This window comes from Leptopilina boulardi, unplaced genomic scaffold (assembly GCF_019393585.1).
Source record: "Leptopilina boulardi isolate dan_hultmark-lab unplaced genomic scaffold, ZJU_Lbou_2.1 LbouV2_342, whole genome shotgun sequence".
Classification (NCBI taxonomy): Eukaryota; Metazoa; Arthropoda; class Insecta; order Hymenoptera; family Figitidae; genus Leptopilina; species Leptopilina boulardi.
In genome coordinates, this window is record NW_026137910.1 from 124,614 (window position 1) to 147,044 (window position 22,431).

The 22,431-nt window shown below is 24.0% G+C and overlaps 4 protein-coding genes across 10 annotated transcripts in view; 1 reads left to right on the plus strand and 3 right to left on the minus strand.

Annotated features, from left to right (window-relative positions):
- Window positions 1-2,726, minus strand: part of LOC127285878 (tetraspanin-1-like) — a 69,120-nt gene extending 66,394 nt beyond the window's left edge. For all 5 annotated transcript variants that reach the window (XR_007843669.1, XM_051312084.1, XM_051312083.1 and 2 more), the window contains exon 1: window positions 2,465-2,726. The gene's annotated coding sequence lies outside the window, so the exon portion shown is untranslated. The remainder of the gene's footprint in view (window positions 1-2,464) is intronic.
- A 1,087-nt stretch (window positions 2,727-3,813) lies between these two features.
- LOC127285995 (uncharacterized) lies at window positions 3,814-14,064 on the minus strand. 2 transcript variants are annotated; one of them, XM_051312247.1, is made up of 11 exons: window positions 13,926-14,062; window positions 13,811-13,844; window positions 12,769-13,057; window positions 10,464-10,796; window positions 9,311-9,440; window positions 8,904-9,050; window positions 8,608-8,750; window positions 8,049-8,409; window positions 7,773-7,943; window positions 7,248-7,688; window positions 3,814-5,577 (listed from the first exon to the last, which is right to left on the minus strand). In XM_051312247.1, exons 3-11 carry the CDS (start codon window positions 13,051-13,053, stop codon window positions 4,502-4,504), a joined length of 3,087 nt encoding a protein of 1,028 aa, XP_051168204.1. In that variant the 5' UTR covers window positions 13,054-13,057; window positions 13,811-13,844; window positions 13,926-14,062; the 3' UTR covers window positions 3,814-4,501. The 2 variants fall into 2 exon arrangements, with proteins under 2 accessions (XP_051168204.1, XP_051168205.1); XM_051312248.1 differs by lacking the exon at window positions 13,811-13,844 and having other exon boundaries at window positions 13,926-14,064.
- An 18-nt stretch (window positions 14,065-14,082) lies between these two features.
- Window positions 14,083-16,552, plus strand: LOC127286000 (ubiquinol-cytochrome-c reductase complex assembly factor 1). The gene is made up of 6 exons (XM_051312256.1): window positions 14,083-14,232; window positions 14,387-14,602; window positions 14,822-14,894; window positions 15,577-15,743; window positions 15,995-16,201; window positions 16,304-16,552. The coding sequence occupies exons 1-6, from the start codon at window positions 14,200-14,202 to the stop codon at window positions 16,391-16,393; spliced, it is 786 nt and encodes a 261-aa protein (XP_051168213.1). The 5' UTR covers window positions 14,083-14,199; the 3' UTR covers window positions 16,394-16,552.
- Window positions 16,505-22,243, minus strand: LOC127285996 (sphingomyelin phosphodiesterase 1-like). Of its 2 annotated transcripts, none has more exons than XM_051312250.1 (8): window positions 22,076-22,243; window positions 19,671-19,987; window positions 18,681-19,064; window positions 18,383-18,555; window positions 17,912-18,112; window positions 17,407-17,758; window positions 17,011-17,201; window positions 16,505-16,910 (listed from the first exon to the last, which is right to left on the minus strand). In XM_051312250.1, exons 2-8 carry the CDS (start codon window positions 19,803-19,805, stop codon window positions 16,688-16,690), a joined length of 1,659 nt encoding a protein of 552 aa, XP_051168207.1. In that variant the 5' UTR covers window positions 19,806-19,987; window positions 22,076-22,243; the 3' UTR covers window positions 16,505-16,687. The 2 variants fall into 2 exon arrangements, with proteins under 2 accessions (XP_051168207.1, XP_051168206.1); XM_051312249.1 differs by lacking the exon at window positions 22,076-22,243 and adding an exon at window positions 21,942-22,062.
- Between the last annotated feature and the right edge of the window lie 188 nt (window positions 22,244-22,431).

A 22,431-nucleotide genomic window follows, 5' to 3' on the forward strand; every position in this document is an offset into this window, starting at 1 on the left:
ATATATTCTAAAACAACATCCGGTCAAGTATATAAGACAAAAAGTTCAATTAATTAAAATACAAGACTTAGTTTTGTTGCTTTCATCAATGTATATTACTTGAATAATATAATTGCACTAATTGTGTCTGCGTAGGAGTTTTTATTCGAATTTAGACTCCGCGCGCGCTTAGTCACTTGAAAGAGAGTGAAAACATTTTGATGACTAATTAGGCTATAAGCGAAAGCAAATTTATTAAATTAAGCTGGTCAGCGACCCAGTTTTAAATATATGCATATAATTTAAATTAATATCAATTTTAATTCACTCATGAAGTTCAAGAATTAAGTTATTAAAACAGCCTTGACTTCAACCTCCTCCTGGTGTATTTTATGTTAATCATTTTTGTCACTTCTAATGCCAATTAATTTATAATTATTTATTTCTTAATAGAAATCGAAATGATAAATAGTAAATTATAATCCAATTGTGAATCATTTTTTTTAATAGCATTTAAAAGGTAAATAAACCTTCGGACCATGTCTGAATAAATTAGCGTGTGTTTTTAAATATATTTTTTTTAATAAAAAAATTTTACTTTTAAGTCTAATTAATTTTAATAGTCTCCCAAAATTAAAAATTAATCAATATGATTTGAGTCATTCTGAAAAAAACCAATTAAGCAGCAGCTATAAAAAAATGCACTTAAGAAATCAGGAACAAAATCCAAGTCTATAAAATAACTTGATAAATGAAAGTCATTATTATATTTGTTAAATTATAAAGGAATTAATTTTCTAATTTTTTTTTGTTACAACTGAACAATACAATATATTCGAATGACGCATCGAGTAAGTGCAAGAATATTAAACTAGATAACTGTGACTCTCTCGTCTCGAAACAATTTAGAGAGATGATAATGTGGATGTAAATCTACATAAGAACAACCTGGATAATGACCAAATGAGCCTCGATAAAAGGGTCACATTCAGGTCACGTGTGATTGCACCTTTGAATTTTCAGGTATCCTTCATTTTCAAACTCATCACGTAATATACAACTCGTGAGCCAAAATTTAACAAGAATAATATTCCGAACTCTCCACGTGTGCGGTTATCTTGAAAATATATACATTGTAATTCCTCACTTGAAAATTATACAACGGTTCTGCTTAAATGCAATTTGCCGTGTGAGTGTAATGAACTTATCCGAAAAGTTAAGAGAGAAATAAAGTGGATTAATAATCGGGTTCGAGAAACGGTTCTTAATCGAAAGCATATGTTAAACGAAAATTTAAATTTATAGGTAACTATGTACGACTCAAATAATAAATAAATAAAAAATTATGGTTCCAATATCGTTTAAATCTATTACATATGTACTCGAGTCTGACAAATAGCTTCGATCACTTACAAAAGTTAATTTACTTTCTAACAAAATCCAGGCACTCGTAAATCTCATACGCGAGAGAAAAACACAGTTCATCTATTTCTAAACGCTACGAGATTGTACTGGTTTGTTTTATAAAAATTTCATTTTAAAATAAATTCATGAGTCATAAAAATTGAAAAAAGTACAATTATAAATACTTTTTATTCAAAAAGGTCAGTCACTTTAAAGAAATCACAACTTTTAAATTAGTCAAACTGCATTAAAATACAACAGAGCATCTTATCAAAGGAAAATGCAGTTATCTTATTAGTTTGATGACAAAAACCCACAAGATAAAATTTTATGAGTCAAATCTCCTTTTAAGGCAAACAATATTAAGAAAATTTTGTTCTTTAACCTAACCTTAAAAATTTTTCTTAATTTTAGATAAAATGTACATAAATTGTTAAATGAAACGAATAAAAAATAAAATGCCATTTATGTATGTAAATTAGTTATCAATTATTAATCCAAATATAGGTATCAACTTATTCGATTACAATTCTATAATTACATGTTTGGGATCTTTTAAGATCAAGATTTTTATTTAAAAAAAAAAAACATGTCAAGAAAATGGGGGAAAAAAACCACATAACAAAGGACTATTTGAAAAGACTACAAATAACAAAAGACGAGGACAGTATTTTTTTTCACTCCCCCACCATGAAACCTTTTTTACCTCGCTCTCTCGAATCTCATTTAGAAGATTTTATTTACATCTCTCCGGAAGACACTTGACGTGCTCTCATAAAATACGAAGGGGGGGTGACATAATACAATTCACAACATCCGTTCCCTCTGTTTATTCCCAAGCCTCTTAAAAAGAAATTGCCTTTTCAAACTGAGACGCATTTGAATAAACGGAAAAATTTTGGTCCAAGATGCTATATGGGAAGATGAGATTTTACGCATGATCATCGCATAAGAAGGCGAGTCTTACCATCAAGATTATAAAGACATATTTAACAAAATAACATTTATATTTTTCCATATCGTTTCTTTAACAATATACGTCAAATGAAATTTTTAAAAACATAAACATATTTTCACTTACCCAAAAAATAAAAACAAATCCTTCCGGCGACCGCGTAAAATTTCTGCAATGAAAAAAACTTGTCACAAACACTTGTAAATTACACTGTCATATGCAAAACACTTGTAATGTTCCTTTAAATAGAAAAAAGGACAAAAGGGGAAAAAGTTTACCGCGTCACTAGTAAACGTGCATTTGATTAATATTTTTTTTTTCAAACTTTCAATTTACAAGAAATCACAAAAACACAACCGTACCCGGCGCCGTGTTTCACGCTTCTGCGCTCGTTTGTTAACATCATGAATTTAAACTTTTCATTTTTACCACCAGAGGGATTTATTTCTGGTCTTGACTTTTGCGCATATTGTTGTGCACAGACGCGGAAAAAATTGGAAAATTTGAATTTTTTAACACCTACAAAATACACACTGACTTATTAATTATAATTTTAAATAAAATAATAATAACAAATGTTATTTATATAAAAAAAATAAAATAAATTTGAATATAATATTATTCAATAACAGAATAAAGATTAAAATTATAAATTAACGGTGTACTGCAATGTTACTTTGTTAAAAATGACCGTCATTACGATAATTATCGAAAAATCTGAAAAAATTACAGGTTTGCTAAATTTTTGAACTTTTATTTGCACCCAAGAAATTGAAAATTTATAGTCAGGATAACAACAATGAAAAGGAAAATACGTAGAATTTAAACAAGTGTGCAATGCCACTAGAGGGCAGCTCTTGACGGATGAACGAAATTTTCTACTTTTTCAATTTCTTGTGCGAAAATGAAGAATCAAGAATATTACATATTCAGAATATATAAAATGAATAATTGAACGAATTGTAAAAAATTTATTTCAGATTCGTAATTACCGACTCCTGAAATCAGGTTTCATAAATATCGAATTATTTTTTATGGGAATGTAATATATTTTTTTTCTTTTTTTTTTATACATTTCCAATCAAAAATTTTAAAAACAACCAAAAATTGCAAAAAATTACTAAAATGTTTCTAAAAAATATGTTTTTAACTAAAAATTACAAAATTGAAATTATATTTATTAGAAAAAATTCTGTGAGTAACTTTTCAAAAGAAAAGAAAGAAAATTTTATAAGTAGGTGTATATTCAAAAATTTGGAAAAAAAAATTGCATAAAAATGCAAAAAAAAACCTTTTTTGAATAAAATTACAAAAACATGTTAAAATGATAAAATAAGTAAGATTTTTTAAAAAAGGAGTTTGATTTATTTGAAAATAACTGTAAATAAAATTTTTTTTTTATTGAAAATATTTTAACGAAGATAATAAAAATTTTAAATTAAAACCACTTGAAAATAATTTCAAAACCACATAAATATTTCTTACAAGTTTTATTACAAAATGTAGCGGCATTTTTTTTTTTACAAAATTTAAATTACTCTTGTAATAAACGTATATTGACGAGAAATTGTTATTAGCCTGAGAAACCTTATAATTTTCTAGATGTGCATTTAATTTTTTTGTTAAAATTCACCTTCAAATAAAAAGGAGAAAAAAAAACTGTTAAAAAAACAATTTCCGAAATAATTTTGCAAAACAAAAAAAAAATGAAATGAAAACTCAAAATGTTATGGCATTTTGTCAGCTTCCAGGTAAATTTTAAATGCCGTCAATTACCATATACATTATTATAAACAATAATTTAATCTAAATATAAACCCGTGATTAAAAATAACGAGTAAAGTTTATTGAAATTTTTAAATCATTAAAAATTTCAATATATATATATATATATATATATCGAAAAAATATTTACATAATAGTCTTAAAATATGTACAAGTTGAAAATATTATTAATACTTGTAAAAGACAAATTAATGAAAAGTTGTAATTATATACTTTTCAAATCTATTGAATGAGCAATTAATTAATCTCAAAAAAAAATAATGAGAAAAAAAATTCGAAATAGAGAAGCAGAAGAAAAAAATTGTTAAAAATTAAAAACTTTCCCAAAACTTCTCTCATAATTTAAAAAAAAAATATTATGAATCTATAAATCAATATTTAATCAATATTTAAAATTTCCGGCTGTCGTGGAAAGCCACGAAAAAATAATTCCTGACTTTCTAATTCAACACTCGAATCAGGATTGGTAACATTTTGAAGAATCGTTAATTCTTCATTTGATGATATTCCATTTTGTTCGAAACTTTTTTTCGAATAATGTGATTGTGATTTTATAAAATTATCATCCTCGAGATCGTAAATAAAATCTTTTTCGACATGTTTCACGCGACTTCTAACTGGTCGTTGAATTTGTGAGCTTTCACTGCTAAACGATTCACGTCTACTTGTTGTCGATTCACCAATTTTCCCAGGCGCTGAACGTCTCTCACCTTTTTTAGGGCGACCACGTCTTCGTTTTTCCTTAACTTCTTCTTTTTTCGCTCGCGATTTTGGTCGTTCAATTTTATTTTCATCGAGCGTCTCAGACCTTGGATCATATATTGAATCGTCAATGTCTTCGTTCAAAGAAATTTTACTTCCTAATCGCGATCGACTTCTCGTCATCATTCGCGACTCACTTCTCACTTCCCTTGCCGAATTTGAATGCATCGATGATCGTGACTTAGATCGACGATATGATTTCGATTTTTTTTGACTATCCGAATCTGGCTTATACAATTCAGGAGTTATATCATCGTCTTCATCAGTTTCGGAATTAATTTTTTTACTCAATCTCGAACAACTTCGCGTGGTCATACTATAATCACTTCTGTTTGATGCGCGCGACAAATTATTTTGACGATCCCATGGATCGAATTTCTCATATTCATTGTTGTCACTGTCGTGTAAAGTATTCATGAATTCTGAATTACTTGGACTGTAATCGCAAATTTGTTCTTTGCGGACACGTTCAATATTATTATTTGTTAAACGTGATTGACCATTCACGTTTGATGTTGATGCACGTGAAGTTGTATTTGTTCCAACGACAATTTCTTGTATCAATTCAGGAAGATTTGGATTCGCATCAATTTTTCGATTAATCGCTTCTCTATCTTCTGGTTCTGTATCCGTATCCGATGGATTTCTTAATTCCGAATTTTTTATTGCATTATTCCGAGTACGCAATAAATCTGTAATAAGAACATTTCAATTTTAATTTAGTAAAAAAAAACAATTTTTTTTTCATTTTATTTTGAGAATAAAATTCAAGGTTTTTTCACAAGTTTGAAAAAAATTCTAAATTTTTCTAAATTAATCCTCTAATACAAAAGAAAAATTAATTCCAATTAGAATATAAAAATAATGCCTAGAAATTAATACAGTATTCGAAAAGTAAAAATAATAAATGATTTTAAATATACCTAATTAAATTACAAAAGAATTAAAATGAATAAATTAGTAGTGTGAATTAATTAAACATTTTTTTTTTTAATTTCTTAAATTTGAAAATTTTTTTTAACATATCATGTGTTTTATTTGAAAAAAAAGTGTAAATATAAAACTTCTAACCAATTTACAATCTTTTAATTTACTATTAAAATTTCCTATTATAATTTATTTAAAAAATAAATGGAAAAATGTTCTATCCTTGAAATTCGACTTTTGAAAAAATTTAAAAAATTTAAGAGAAAAAAAATTAAAATTTGTTTTTTATTTATACTAGACTTGTGATCTGTGACTTAAATATTTTTGTTTTAAAAATCGTAATTTCAATAAAAATTACAAAAACAAATATTGAAACTGGTTTAAAAAAATTCAAAATATTTAAAAAATGTAAATTGTGCTTAATTTTTGGAAAAATATTATTTGATAACATTATTTAGCTAAACTTATGTTTTTTTGAAATTCTTCTTCAAAAATTTTAACTTCATGGAAAATTTGCAACCTAGTACTGTCTAGTACAACTTTCAATTTTTTTAAACTAATCAGTTCTTAAATTTGTTTTCAAAATTCTTAATCAAATTTTGCTTTTTTTAAAAAACTTTTTGTCATAGTAAAACAAAATCATAATTCATCACGTGCAGATTTTAATTTTCAAAACTTTTTAAGGTGTTTTAATATTATATACTTATAATAAAAAAAAAAAATTATAGTAATTTATATTAATTAGAAAATCTATCAAAAGAATAAAAATAAATTAGGTGAAATATTCATTTGGTGTATAGAAATTGTGTCGAAAATTTTTCTTATAATACACGTTTTTTTGTTCGAAACAATAAATGAAAAACAAAAGTTGAATAGTTTTGGGAATTTTGAATATTTATAGAAGTTATCATTATAAATACTTTTTTACGTAAATTTACAAATTGAACCAACGGATCGTAGAAGGGCATATACGCAATGTACATATTTAGCATGGCCTATATGCCCTTCTACGATCCGTCGGTTCAATTATTTATTAATTCGATTAATATTCATCATTTTTAAAATTTACTTAATTTGTTAAAAATATAAACAATTTATAGAAATAAATTACATCTCACTCGATTTTTAAAGTTTTTTTGTTGTTGTATAATATTTGTTATTTAATCTAAAATCATCTGCAAAAAACAAAATTGGTAACTTACATTTGGTTAAAAGTTATTAATGTGACTAAAATAAAGTAATTATTACATTTTAAAAGAAAAATGTTTAAAGAAATTTTAAAAATTTGAGACTAATAAATGAAAATAAAAGAGTATCGAATGAAATAGAAAGTTCATTTAAATATTTGAAAATTCAATTTTTTTAAATACCATTAAAAGTATTTAGAATCTGAAGAGATTTTCTTCTTGTTTCATTAATATAAAATTTTACTCACTTGTGGTAGAATTGTTATTGCCAAATTGTGAATTTACTTGTCTCGAGACATTGGAATTCAAATTGGACGGATCGACAGTTATCATTCCCTGTGATTGAGTCAATTGATCTTGAGATACTTGTGAAATCATTTCATTAAGTACTTGTCGATTATTCATGGCATTATGCACTCTATTACAATGTCCAACACAGTCATTTCGACTAGTCGATTTAAAATCGCATTTCTTGCATCGGAAACGATTGATTTTTATATGATTCTCCATATGTCGATTTAGACTTGTGATATTTGAAAAACTTAGCCTACAGGCGGTGCATTCCAATTTTGTGTGATCCGAAATTGATGCGATTGTCTCACTAAAATGCTGTGAACTACTCGGTTTTTTCTTTATTACATTATTATCAGTCTCATATTCTTGACAAGTTATTTTATTTAATTTCTCACCTAAAAATAATCGAAAAAAATTGTTAATTTAAAAACATAAAAAAAAAATTGTAGAAGAAACATAAAATATTGTTTTAGACGAACCTACGACTGTGCTATTAACATCGGTAAAAGTTGATTTTCTTTTTCTCGAGTAATCCAAAGATGTCAAATAATTTCCTACCGGAAGAACTAAATTTTCTGTAATTAATGGACCATTTTTTTTTCTTGGGCAGAAAACTATTCCTCGATTATTATCAAATTTCGGTGGAGTCTCTGAAAATGAAAGATGAACTTTTAAATATGGAAACAAATTTTAACATTTATCCAACATTAATATTAAAATATTTACATTCTTTAAATAATATTAATTTTTTTTACCTGCTATAATATCTTCATCCTCGGACGATCTACTTGGAATTTTGCTCCACTCTTCTTCGCTGATTCTCGCAATTCCTTGAACTTGAATTGGCAAACATTCTATTTCTGAAGGAACGTCATGCGTTTCCTCCGTTAGGGAATCATTAGATAAATTAAGAACAGGAACTTCATTAATTTCCGAGTCTTTTATAACATTTTCTTCACATTCCGCATCACCTTCATAGAGAAGATTATTCATTCTATCAACATTTGCACTAAGACAATGTTTTAAATGAATCACGAGTTCAGATTTTCCGTCGAATTTTTCTCCACACGAAATACACTCGTGCATTGCTGTCGAGTCTATACGTTGTACCCACTGCTGTTAATATTTTCAATTCAAATTATTTCAATTATTATTAGGTTTAAATTTCATTAAATAATAATATACATTTCATAAATAATGTTCAATAAAAAATAAAAGAAACAAAAAATCAATTTTTTTTTTATTTTAATAACTTTAAAGTAAAATTCAGTGAAGAATTTTCTATACAATAAAAATTAAATTTTCAATAAATACCTGCGTCTCCAAAGAATTGTCATCAAAATTGTCTGACTTCTTTGATTTTTTATTTACAACAACGTTAAGTGGTTTCGAGCGAACAGTTCGTTTTTCTATTTGTTGACTCAAAGTTTTAAGCTCCTGACCAATTTTTTTGTGAACTAAAAAAATGTTCTTTTATAAAATAATATAAATAATAATTATTTAGCATTACAATATTTTAATAATATATAACATTTTTAGAAAAGAAGAGACGAGAATATTTTAAAAGATTAACAGAAAAATTTTGTTTTTTCATTCAGCGTTATAATTACCATTCGTTAAATGTCGTTTAACACCCATCGAACTAGAAAAGGATGCAGTACAGGAATTAAAAGGACATAAATAACAATCGCGTACTGCTGCATGTTTGATTCGGAAATGAGAATCAAATGTTTGCTGTGTCATGAACGTCAAAGAACCTGAAATTATAAATGTTCAAATTATTTTTATAATTTAATTTACAAATTTTAATATTCATTGTTTTTCTAAAAATCCAATTTCTTTGACAAGTAAATTCATTTCTTTCACTTTCGATAAAAGAAATTCATTTTTATTTTTTTTACTATTAAATTATTAATATTATACTATCTTTAATTTGAAAATACATATTATTTTTCCATTGGAAAATTTTTGAGCGAAAATTGAAACACAAAAATTATATAATTTTCAACATTCTTACAAATATTGCAAACCAATCTGTTGGTATCTTCCTCGCCATAAAATTGTACAGGACTGTCACTTTTTTCAATTTGTCCATCGGCTCGAAGAACGGCACTATCTTGACTTAAAATATTATCAAGCTCAATCACCTGTAATAATCAAATTTCATAAATTAATCAATTATTTAAAAATTATATTTAACAATAGCCATTCTAAAATTAAAGACGATGTCTCCTGACCTTGAAGCGTCTTCGACATTAAAAATTACATACTTTATGTACCAAAAAAGACAAAATTAATAACCAATTTAGATATCAAAATTTTTAGTCTTTATTATTGTAAATTTTTTATTTTAAATCTATAAATGAAAATAATATATTTAGAAGTCCTAAAAGAGTGTACATTATGAACTATTATTAATTTTTTTTAAATATTAAGTTTTTAATAATTTTTGAAAAATTATTTTTGAATTAGACATTTCTTTTAAATTTGTATGAGTTCACACACAAAGAAATATTTTATGGGTGTTTATTTGAGACAAATAAAATTTATTTGAAGCAAATAAAAGTATATTTATCTCAGAGCCTGATAACTTTTTTTTTGTTTTAAATAAAAAAATTTATTTAGAGCAAATACAATTTTTATTTACCTAACTCTTTTTTTTTAAAAAAAACTGTGTAAATTTTTGATTATTATTCTTATACTTATATTTAGAATATTTCAGGATTTAATTAACAACAGTCTTAAGATTTTTCGAACAAATTTTCAAGTTCATTTTTGAATTTTATCTTAAAAGTTTTTTGAATCTGATTTGAGGAAATTATTGCATGTTATTCAGAATTACAGTAAAAATTTTCAAGAGAAACAAAAATTTACGAGAAAAATTATAAATTTTATTATTTTACTTAATGAAAATTAATAAATATAAAAAATTTAGAAATTCCAAAAAAAAGAAATTTATTAAATCCGAATAACGAAAATTTTAGAAAATAAAAACAATATTGAAAATTGAAGGAAATAGAAATTTACGTAAAAAAAGAGAAATTATAGTAAAAATTTATATTTTTAATAAAATTTTCCGTTTGATAAAAAATTATTGATTAATTCTCGATTTTTCTCCAAAAATTTTTCCTAAATTTCCTATTTCCCTGTTAAATAGATGAAATACTTGCCTGATTTTCCATAAGATCATCGGAAGATAAATTCGGCTGGACCAATGTTTGGTATGCTGCTCGTTTTGAATCCAAAACTTGAAGAACAACTTGATGACAATCAGTTTCATCGGTTTGCAATTCCGATGTCTCAGTGGGAACATCGCATAATTTTTCCACTTGCTTCTTTTGAAGCATGTGAACAACACTCGTTAAATCTGCTTTATTTGCTTTAACTGGAGCTTGACTTCGAAGAATTCTGTCATTTTTTGACGGATTCACTAAACCGTCGAGAATAATTTGATCTAATTCTAAATTTTCTGTCGTTGTTACCGAATTCGCGTATTCTCGTGTCTAAAAAAAAAGTTAAAAAAATGACAATAAAAAATATATTAATATTTTAATGGAAATCTAGGTTTACAACATTTTTCCAGCACTTTTTATTAAATTCCCTGACTTCTCTGATTTAATATAAATTAATTGAATATTGTAAACCACTGAAAATTATCTGAAAGTCGTTGCTGGCACATTTTTAAAAAAATTTGGTTTAAATTATATGTAAAACTATATGAATTTTCAAGTTCATTGGTCATAATATTATCGTGTAAATTTTATTTCGTTCTAAGTTATAATTTATTAAAATTAGGAGGTTCACGACGTGAATTCGTAACCTTAAATGTATTAAATAATTTTATTTTATTTTTAAATATTGATTCGTATTTGAAAATTTTTTCAGTATAAAAATTTCACAATTTTTCGAAGCTTTAAAATATTTGGGGTTTCGCACATATTTTAATATTGATATAATTTACCTGCTATGGAAATTCGATGAAAGTATTTTGCTTTAACTTGAAATTAACAAAAAATATCACATCTGTCTCTTTTTTTATGAGAATAGAAAGAGATGTAAAACTTTAAAGTCCTAGAATTAACTATTTAATATAAAAAATTTTCAAATTCATTAATTCTGAAACGGTGCAAAATACCTTTATCAAATTTTTATAACAGTTAAATTATATGAACATTAAAATATGTGCGAAACTCCAAATATTTTAAAGCTTCCAGAAAAAAGTTATAAGCTTCGAAAAATTGTGAAATTTTTTTACTGAAAAAATTTTCAAATACGAATCAATATTAAAAAATAAAATAAAATTATAAAATAATTCCAATATTTTATGATGTAGAATAAATTGATTTGTTTCTAGTAAATAATAATATCTAATATTTTATAGTTTTTGAATAATATTTACAAAAAAGTGCAACATTTAAGGTTACAAAATAACAACGTGAACCTTCTACTTTTAATAAATTATAATTTAAAATGAAATAAAATTTGTGCGATAATATTATGACCAATGAAATTAGAAATTCACCTAGTTTCACATATATTAAAACTAAATTTTTTAAAAATATGCCAGCAATCACTCTCAGATGATTTTCATTGGTTTCACCCAATATAGGAATATGAAAAATTTTACTTTCGTTTTTGATCCTTTCTAGAAAAACAAAAAATCTATTTCATATTTAATTTATATCTTCTTATATATTCTATTAGGTTCAATTTTCACATAATATTTTTGACTTTCTCATATAATAATCAATAGATATAATTAGACTATTTTGAATAATAACCAATAAAGTATTTATATATAGGATATAATAAAATATTTGCGAAAAATAAATTGTACATGCTACGGAACAACTCTAAGGAGCAAAAAAGTCGATTTTTTTATTTTAATTAGATTTAATTAGTTAATAAATATTTTACTTTAAATAATTAATGTTATTAGATATTAAAATTATATAAGAATATTATCAAAAAAATTTATTTTGAATATTTTAAAATTGAACAAAGACAAATTTTAAAAATTTTAATTAAATAGGACGAATTTCTATAAAAAAATTCTTAAACTTGCTATGTTAAATTTTTCTAAAGACTCATTTAAGCAATTTATTCGAAATTAAAAATTTGGCGTAGTTTTCAGTTTTAATAGTCAAAAAAGTTTCGGACAATAATTAAATTTTACAGATTTTTAAATAAATTTTTTTTTTAATTATTCAATTGCAGAAGATTTTAAATTTGAAATAAATTTTCTGCAAATTTAAACTGCTTGTAATATTTTTTTTTAATTTCTAAAAACAATTCAATTTTAGAGTTTTTATTTAAAACTTTTTAAAATAATTACAGTTACAAATTTTCAGAAATAATTGTATTTCAAAAGTTTTTAATTAAAAAATGCTTTTAAATAATTGAATTTGATAAAAAAAAGAGGAACAAAAAAAAATTATAAAACATGAATGTAAAATTTAAAAAAATTATGCAAACCCTGTTTCCAGAACCGTTGAATTTGTCTTGACAGAAAGCTCTTTTGTGTGATATTAAGTTTAAAAGACTACGAAAAATACTACGACATATTCGACATTCGTAGAGTAAATTGACTTCGTGGTTCAGTAAATCTTTTATTTCTGGAGTTCCCGTATCAAGAAGATTTGCTGCTTCCTTCAAACTCGAAACACTTATTTTAATAGGCTTTTGTAATTCAGATAAATCCAAATTTCTCCGATCAAATTTATTAGATTTACCTGGTTTTTTATTTTTTGGCTTCGACATTTTTCTGAAAATAATCAAATGCAAATTAGAATAAATTTTAGATCTTTTATATTAATACATAACAATATTCCAGTCATAACCTCTGAACTAGTCAAAATATATTTTTTACCAAGAAAAATTTATATTCTCCTTTTAAAAAAATTTATCAACTTTTATAATAGTTATCTCCTCTAATAAAGGAATATATAACAAATATTTGTTCCTCCACAGAAAAAGGAAAAAAAAAATTATAAAAAGAACAAATAAATTTTGGGAAAAAATTGTAATTTTCTACGTTTAAGATTCTCGAAGAATCATAAAAGAGCCAAATATAAAAAATTATCAATCCATACCTAAATATAAATTAGTTGAAGTACTTAAAATAATTCTTTTTTAATAACTGTCAATTATCGTTGTTCTTTATGTTTTTTTCAATTTTTAATTCTTTAAATAGAAATTAAAATTTTTAATTTTAATATAAACTTGACAATGACGTAGTAATTGTAAAATATTTATAATTTTATAAAATTTCTTACAATTTTTATAATGTAAAATGAATAATAAGTATTTTTCAAGACTGTTTTCATTCTCATGTAACAAAAGCGGAGTCTTTAAGATCTGATAAGAAAAACTATTTAATTCAATACACTAATAGATGGACATAACCTTAAAAAAATGGAATTTTACAAATTTTAGAATTAACTCAAATGTCTCACAAGGTTGAAAAATCTGTAATAAAAGAAAATATTAATGTTTAATTATATATGATAAAAATTACCATTTGTTAGTTTTGTATGTCCGCAGCGGAATTCCTATTGAATTTTCAATCAATAATAAAAGCTTCTGTTTCTTTAAGTTTGTGTTTAAAGTAAAGACAATTATTAAATATTTACCTCGTTTTTTCGAAATAATCGATTTTATTAAATTATGGAGACGAATTCCAATTTCTAAAATGTTTTATGAATTTCACACAAGAACGTCCATCTTCATTAATTCTCATGCAGAAATTCCGAGAAGTTCCCAATGTTTTCCGCCCGCGTTCATCATAACCTTAAAAATGTCATACACGCATTTTTCGTGAAAAAAAAATGTTTCTCTTATTTCTGTGAATTCTAAATAAGAAAAAGGCTACATTGTTTATAAGAATTGTTTTAAAAAAAGAAAAAAATGCAAAGAATACGAATAGTACCTGCTGCGAAGGTAAAATTTATTTCTTTATTATAAATAAGAATAGAAAGGAAAGTAGGAAATTTTTCTTTATTCTATTTTGATATTTTTGAATATTTTTATATTTAATATTTTGGTTTAATGATTTACTTATTATTTTAAAAGAGATGAAATATTGTTTTTCTAGCTTTTGCAAATGACACATGTAAATAATAATTTATGTCATGGGAGAAGTGATTTTATGAAGAAACTGACACCAACGTGTACTCTAGTTGTTTATTCTAATAGAAATTTTTATTCCTCGAAGCCGGTTACCACATCGAAACCTCAGCCTCGACCTAAGCGTGTGACGTTTTTGGAAAGATTTTTAAACAAAACCAGTTACTTCAATCTAAATAGATTGGTGAGTTTTTCATATATTCAATTGTCTAAAAAATTTTTTACATTAGGTAAATTTGTGATTATTTTTTTAATATCAATATTTTCTTTTATATTCATTAACGTTAATTTCAATTCTATTCATCTTTTAATAAACTTATTCCTTTATCATTTTTATGATAAAAAATAAAAAAAAAAAAAATTCGCTCAAAATTCGAATGAAAATTTATATTTCGTTTTACAGAGATTTGTTGGTTTAGCAATTCTTTTATATGAAAATGTCGTAGACGAGTTAGACTATGACCAATTTTATAAAGGTACGTAAAAATTAAGATTTTTACTTATTATAAATGTATTTAATTTAATTTCGAAAAATCTTAGTCTTTCCTGTTCAAATAAAATAAATACAATTTTTTCTTTTAAATGACTAAAATTACAAAACTTATTTTGCTAAAATCATCATTTTTTGTAGGTAAATTCATTAAATTTTTGTTTTCTTGTGATTTATATAAAATTTTTCGTCTCTAAAAGATTTTTAGAATTTTTTTTTTTAATTTATCTAATTTTTCGTGATTAAAGATTTTTAGAAATTTTTTATTATAAATTTTCTTGAGTTTTATATTATTTTCAAGTTTTAAGTAGGTATGTAACGATTCAAAAACAAAATGACAAATATAATATAATATAAAGTCGATCAATATTGCCAAATCAAATGAATATTTGGATAAATGATAATTTCGTCAATTAAAAATTCTTTTAAAAGAAAATTTCATCAAACAATAATTCTGTTAAATAAAAATTCGATAAAATAAAAATACGGTTAAAAGAAAATTTGGTCAAAAGTAAATTCTGTTATATTTTTAAAATTTCAATAAATCAATAATAATATGTCGAAAAAAATTTAAACTAAAATTGTTCGAAATGAAATATTTATAAAAATGTTTTAATTTTTCAAAATGAATAAATTGAAGAAAATTAATTAGTTTTAATTGCTTTTAGAATTCAAAATGCCGGACACATTTAATTCGTGGTTTTTAGTTACGGAACTCCACGTATGGTTATTGATGGTTCGTTGTATGGCAGAAGGTGCTGATGGTTTGATTGTAAGAAATCAAATCGTGAAATCGATGTGGGAAGATTGTACCCATAGAGGAAAGCAACTTAGCGTATGTTATTGATTTTTTTTATGAAGAATTCAATTATAAAAAATTATTTTAAGCAAAACGATAAATATTCTCTAAAATTTATTATTTCTAATTTCCAAATTGAAAAATGTATTAATTATTTTTTCATATAGAATTATTTCAATTGAGTTATAAATTTCCAATTAACTAGAAAATAAAAATTTTTCGGAAATATTCCTACGTTATAGAAGAGAGTATGAAAATTTTGTAAAAAATTAACATTTTCATTTTAGACGAAAGAGAATCAAGTGATTTCAAAAATTGTCAGGAATCAAATGACGGAACTTTCGGCTCAATTTAATTTTTATGTTATTTGCTACGATGAAGGACTCACCGGTGATGACAAAATTCTCGCTTCCGCGGTTTGGCGAAGATTTTTTAATTCTGAGGGCAATAATCCGGAAAAAATAGAAAAACTTGTTCACTACATCAGAAAACAGGTAATTTAAAAATTTATTTTATCTAATTATTAATAATTTTAGTTGATTTATTATTTTTTATTAGTAAATAATAATAATTGAAATGTAATATTTTCTTTATAGAATTCCTTGTTAGAAGAATTATCCTGGGATGAAATACGTAAGAAAAAATCAATTGCCTGGCATGGTTTGGATATAATAAAATCCAATTGAACGAAAATAGTGAAATTTAAATCGTGTAGTGTGTTATATTTTTTGTGTAAATATATATATATATATAATATGAATCTTTTGTAAATAATAATAATCTTGTATTTGTATTAATACTGTGAAAAATAATTTTATTATAAAAAAATCTTAGCTTATAAAGCATTTTTTTTCTCAGTCAAATTTTTGTACAAAATGGAAACTTAATTATTATTTTTTTTTCGATATTCAAATCGAAACAGATCTTATTTTTCAAGTTGAAAATTTATTTTCAAAGAAAAAAAAATTGAATTTCTCTTTTTAACCGAAAATTGTCCCTTTTACTTTTCCAAGAATGCTGTTTACGGATACTCCTATTTCAGTATTATTTAACATTTGAAAAATTGGATTGTTCAAATTTTCAAAAAATGTACATTCTTTATTGTTGTTCACTTGACTTGTGACAATGGAACAAAATTGTTTCTTTAGACACTTGGAATTGCAACTTTCTCTCAGCGCTGGATCTGCATGTTTGACGAAATTTCTATGGATAGAAAATTCACGTAAAATATATATAAAAATAATTGTGATTTCTGTAAATTAAGAAAATAATTAAATGGATAAAATTGGTAAAAAGGACTCACTTGTGATATTTTAATATTTTGTTATCATCTTTAGACATCTCAATGAGCCATTCATTCAGGGAACTTGGAGATGTGTCGGATAAATCATATTCCTCTTTGAAAGAATACAATTTAAACCATTCAGGATTTCGATCAGGAGTTTCGTTAGCTTGACTTAAATTATAAATCCACGTCTCATAGTCTTCTACTTTCTACATGCAAAATAAAAGGTAAATTTACACATGAAAATTACATTTACAATTTAAAGTTATAATTTTAGCTATAATTAAATTATTTTTTAAATAATTGCATTTTTAAATTCGTGTGTATTTTTTTTTGGATTAGCCAATAATAAATTAAATGATTTTTGAATGATAAATTCAGTAAATAAAAAAAATAAAATTATAAATATCTCACATAGTTATCTCCATTGACGTCGTAAATTTTGTAATTTGGATTTAGATTTGCGTAAGTCGTGATACTTCCTCCATTCCATGCAACATTGACTATTTCGGAATTATCGTTGGGATTGTAAAAAACTTTTAATTCATCATTATGCGTATGTCCATTGAATTGTGCCGAAATAATGTGTGAAAATCGATCGACAATTTTTCGAAAAGCTCGACTCCAAGCGATTAAACACGAATTATCACCGGGCGGAATATGAGCTAAAATATGAACAAATTCACTGTCCTTCTCCGCCTGAAGAAGTGTTTCCATTAACCACTTCAATTGATTGTCTTGATCTTTCGGTTGATACAAAATCCACCTGAGAATTTTGATTTTTTTATAATAAATTAATTATTACTATTTTATTATTATTATTAATTAATTAATTGCTTAATAAATTATGCGCAATTAAATTGCTATTTTTTATGAACTATAAAAATTTATAATTTTTTTTTATTTTTTCAATTCTCACCAATTATATGTGTAGCAGACATTGTTATTCATTGCAATAATTCTGAATCCTTTTTTCGGTGAAACTGTGTAAAATCCGCCTCTTAAAATTGTCGATCGTGTCGATTCCGGCAACCATCCGTAATTAATCCAAAGTTCCGCCAATAATTTGTAAAGCCAAACAGTGCTCAATTCTTCCTCCTCAATATCGTGTGGGGCAAAACTAAAATTACATTCAGAAAATTCTATTTTCATAAACTTCTATTTTAATTTTAACAATAATAATGAAAAAAGTAAAAAATAAGTAAAAACTGAAGAACTATTGACATATTTAAAATTATGACATTTAATATTTGCTATTAAAAATTTTTTTTAAATTAGTTTTTATCAACATACGCAATTTATATGATATTTATAATTTATTCATTAAGAAAAGAAATTCGAAAAAAATTTAGAGTTATTTTAATAGAAAAATTCAATAAATTGACTTTACACATTAACTGGATTCGGTTCATGATTCCCCAGAATTGGAAATATCATCATATTCGGAAAAGTTTCATTAATTAAATTGTAGCTTTTTATCAAAGTCTTTGCATTATCTTGTGTTGTTGTTTCCCAAACTCCATGATCTATAATGTCCCCAGTAAAATAAATATACTCAATATCCTAAAATTAAAATTATCTAATTATTTAAAAATTTCTAGTTTACTATTTGTATGTGAGATATTTTGAATTATGATAAATAAAAATTTAATTATTGTTTTTTAATATTCGAAGAATTGTTGAAATACCGTGTGAGTATTTTTTATGTGATTAAGAGCATCGACAACGGCGTGCCAAGGAGCATCACAATTATTATAATCTCCCCAATATCCAGCAAGTTTTCCATTATTTTTCGTGGAATTTTGACCCATTCGACAACATGTCGGCTCAGCACAACCTGCATTGCCATTCACCTCGTAATTCGGATCATAATGAATATCAGTAATTTGAAGAATTTTTATCGTCTTATTACTTTCCATTGTTGAAATAAATTTTGGAGTACTGCTATCAACTTCCATTGTCCAGTCATATTCACTGCTACTTGTCGAACACGCATGACTTTGTAAAATTACACCACAAATATCCGTTGCTTTGATATTTGTTTTTGAGTCCACAATTTTTAAAATTATTGGCTGCACAACAAAATTTAAATTTAATTTAAAAAAAAATCAGGTTATTGAAAAAAAATTTGAATTTTTTATAGTTTAAAAATAATAAATAATCATTTCAATTTTTTTTATGGAAGGAATACAGTTTTTCAATGTAGGAAGAAAACATTCAAACATAGAAAAAGACTTTTTTAAAAAATTGTCTATTTTTTTAAGTTGAAAATTGGGATTAAAATTTTTAATAAATTTTAATGCAAGGAATAAAAGTATTAAAAATTGTTAATTAAAATTCCTGCAGAAAAATTTTTTAAAAAAATATGATTTTTTAATAAACAAAGTTAGTTTTATAGAATAAAAAAATTTGTTGTCAAAAAATAAATTTTTGAATTGTATTTGATGAAAAGTTCGAAAAAAATTGAGTGGATATTTTTGCAAAATTTTGCGTTTAATTTTAGTTATTGATAAGCAAAAAGTCTACAAAATTTCAGGACATAATTACAAAATTTTTTTTATTTTGAAATTTTCAATAATCTTCAATAATTTTATATACATTTAATTTTTTATTTCCTTCTTATCTTATTTTTATTTAAAATTAAATAAAAAAAAATTTGTTTAGAAAAATTAACTTACAGCATTTAATTGAACAACACCGGAGCAAACTTCTTCCGTTTGTAAATTCAAAAGTGTACACAAATCGGCAATCGATTTTGATATAACTTCCGGTGGAGTTCCTCCTTTTCTTAATGTCACTATAGTTTTTACCATAACTTTACATATTGTACATATTGTAATTGCCTGTAATCCTTCGAAAGCTTTAAAATCTTTTCGCTGAAGAGCCGTTGGAAGGGCTAATGCTTTTATTGCTTGTTTTAAAAGTGTTGATTTTATTCCAGATTTTACCCATAATTCAATTTCTGTACTTAAAATATCGGCTTTGATGTCAAGTACTAAAAAAATAAGTATTTTTTTTTTAATATTAATAATTAAAAAATAAATTTTAAAAAATTTTAATCTCCAATAATAAAATATTTGCATCTTAAATTATTTTACCAAATAATAAATTCGAAAAAAAAATATTTTTGATGAAAATAATTAGAATTTTCTAACAAAATTTCTAAATAGAAATTAGAAACTAATTTTTTTCTATTTTTGATTATTCTACTTCAATTTTCCTTAATTAAGTTAATATTTGAATATTATATTTAATTTTCGCTATGTTAATTAATGATTTGGATATTGTTATTTATTTTCTGTTACTGCGTCATTTTAGTTGATTAATAAAGATGATTGTAAATTTGTTTCAGGCAAATTTTACTTATATTGCAGGAAACAGTTGAACAAATATTGTCCCAAAAATAAATGACGTATTTTTTATTTTGTTTTCATAATTCTATGATTATAATGAATCTTTTCAATTTTTGCATTAAATTTTTATGATTTTTTTGAGGAAAAAAAATTTGATTTTTTCATATCTGACGTATTTTTTTACATAATTTTAGTTGATATTTAATTATAATGAAAATAATTATAATTATAAATTAATTTTATTAAAAAAGAGCAATAATTTGTATTTTATTTTTCTTCTGTTAAAATTTCACTTTGACGCGGAAAAATTGTTTTTATTTTTATTTATTTATTTTTTTTTATTATTGTCGCTATGCATATTATTTTTTATTTTTCCTGTATATAATAATAAGACTACAACTTGGTAAGAAGACAAAATTTGTATTAAGTTTACTTTTTATTATTCAAATATTCTATTTCCTTCAGGAAGAGATAAAATTCGACAGTGATTATAAGAAAGTAACACGTTTTCCTAAAATTTCAATATCAAGAATTAAGATTAAATTATTATGAAAATATATTTAAGCTATTGGATGATATATAAAAGTCGAATTAAAAAAAAATCTTGATAATCGATTATTTGGGTCACTATAGATTTGAAACACTCTAAAAAATATTTGTGAAATTACGAATTTAATAGTAAATAAAATATCTTTCTTATTGTAATAGATTCAGGAATATCTTTTATAACTGATAAATTTCAATCAATTAAATTCACTTACGTAATTCACTATCTAATTTTCTCGATCATGACTCTGATATGCTATTGAAAGGTATTTTTCTCATTCCGTCGGAAATTGAACTTTATAAACGTCTCGGTACTTATTAATTAATTTTTATATTTTTTCATTTACTTTTCAAATTCTATATTTTAATAATCAATGTTTCTGATTTTTCATCATTTGTTTTCTAAATTTTTATTGTAAGCCATCAGGAATTTAAAAATTTTGCAAAGAACGGAAATATCGTTCTAAGAATAAAGATGCGGTATTGGAATAAATAATAAACAATATATGTATGTAATTTCCAACTATTTACAAGGTTTTTGAATAACTTTGAATATGAAAATCATTGTGAAACAAATAGAAAAACAGTTATCAAAATAAGTTTTCATTTTTTAAAATAAATTTTCAAATATTTTTTTTATTCAAAAAATAATTCTCACAATTTTATCTAGAATTTAATTATTGTACTATTTTTTTATTACCTATATTTCATTATTGTTACAATAATAAAATAAACAAAAACATGCGAATTAATTTGTCATTCTTGAATAATTTGAAAAAGTTTATTTATTTTTAATTTAAGAAAAACAGTTTTTTATCTTTTAAAAATTAGATATTGTTTTTAAATTGGTGCAATTAGTTAAAAAATCAAATTATTAATTTTTTTATATTATTATTATTATAATGTAATAAAAATTTTTAATTATTAATTAATCAATGTTATCGTCAATTTTAAGTTTTAATTAAAAAAAAAAATCCACAGAAAAACAGAATGATTTAAAAATGCAAATAATTTAAAAGATCAAGTAAGAAAGAAAATTCATCCACTTACTATTTAGAGAATTGGTAGCGATAAGAAACGTGCAAAATGTGAGGCAAATAAGAGAAATTGTTAAAAACTTCATATTGGATTTGACCACTAATAGAATTACAGAAATTACTGAACTTGATAAGAGGATTTCTTACCTTCTTAAACTAAAAACCCCACTCTCGACATTTTTCCATCTCTTTTCTTGCAAGTATTTAAAATACAAATTATGACCTTTTAATTTTCAACTTACATTCATCTCCTATATTCAATAAGTTGATACGCATTATTCATTGAAAAAAAATTAATCTTATTTATCGCTCAATGTTTACAATTTGTTAAGATTTCATTCGATTCTTTCAATTTTCATCAACTCCTCAAATACCATTTGATCCCTTTGATTAAAATGAAAAATAACAGGTGTTTTTAGTCTAATTTTAAAGTTTCCTCCTGTAAACACTTACAAAAAAAAATAAAACAATTTTCAAAAAAGTTATGTAAAAACAAATTACAA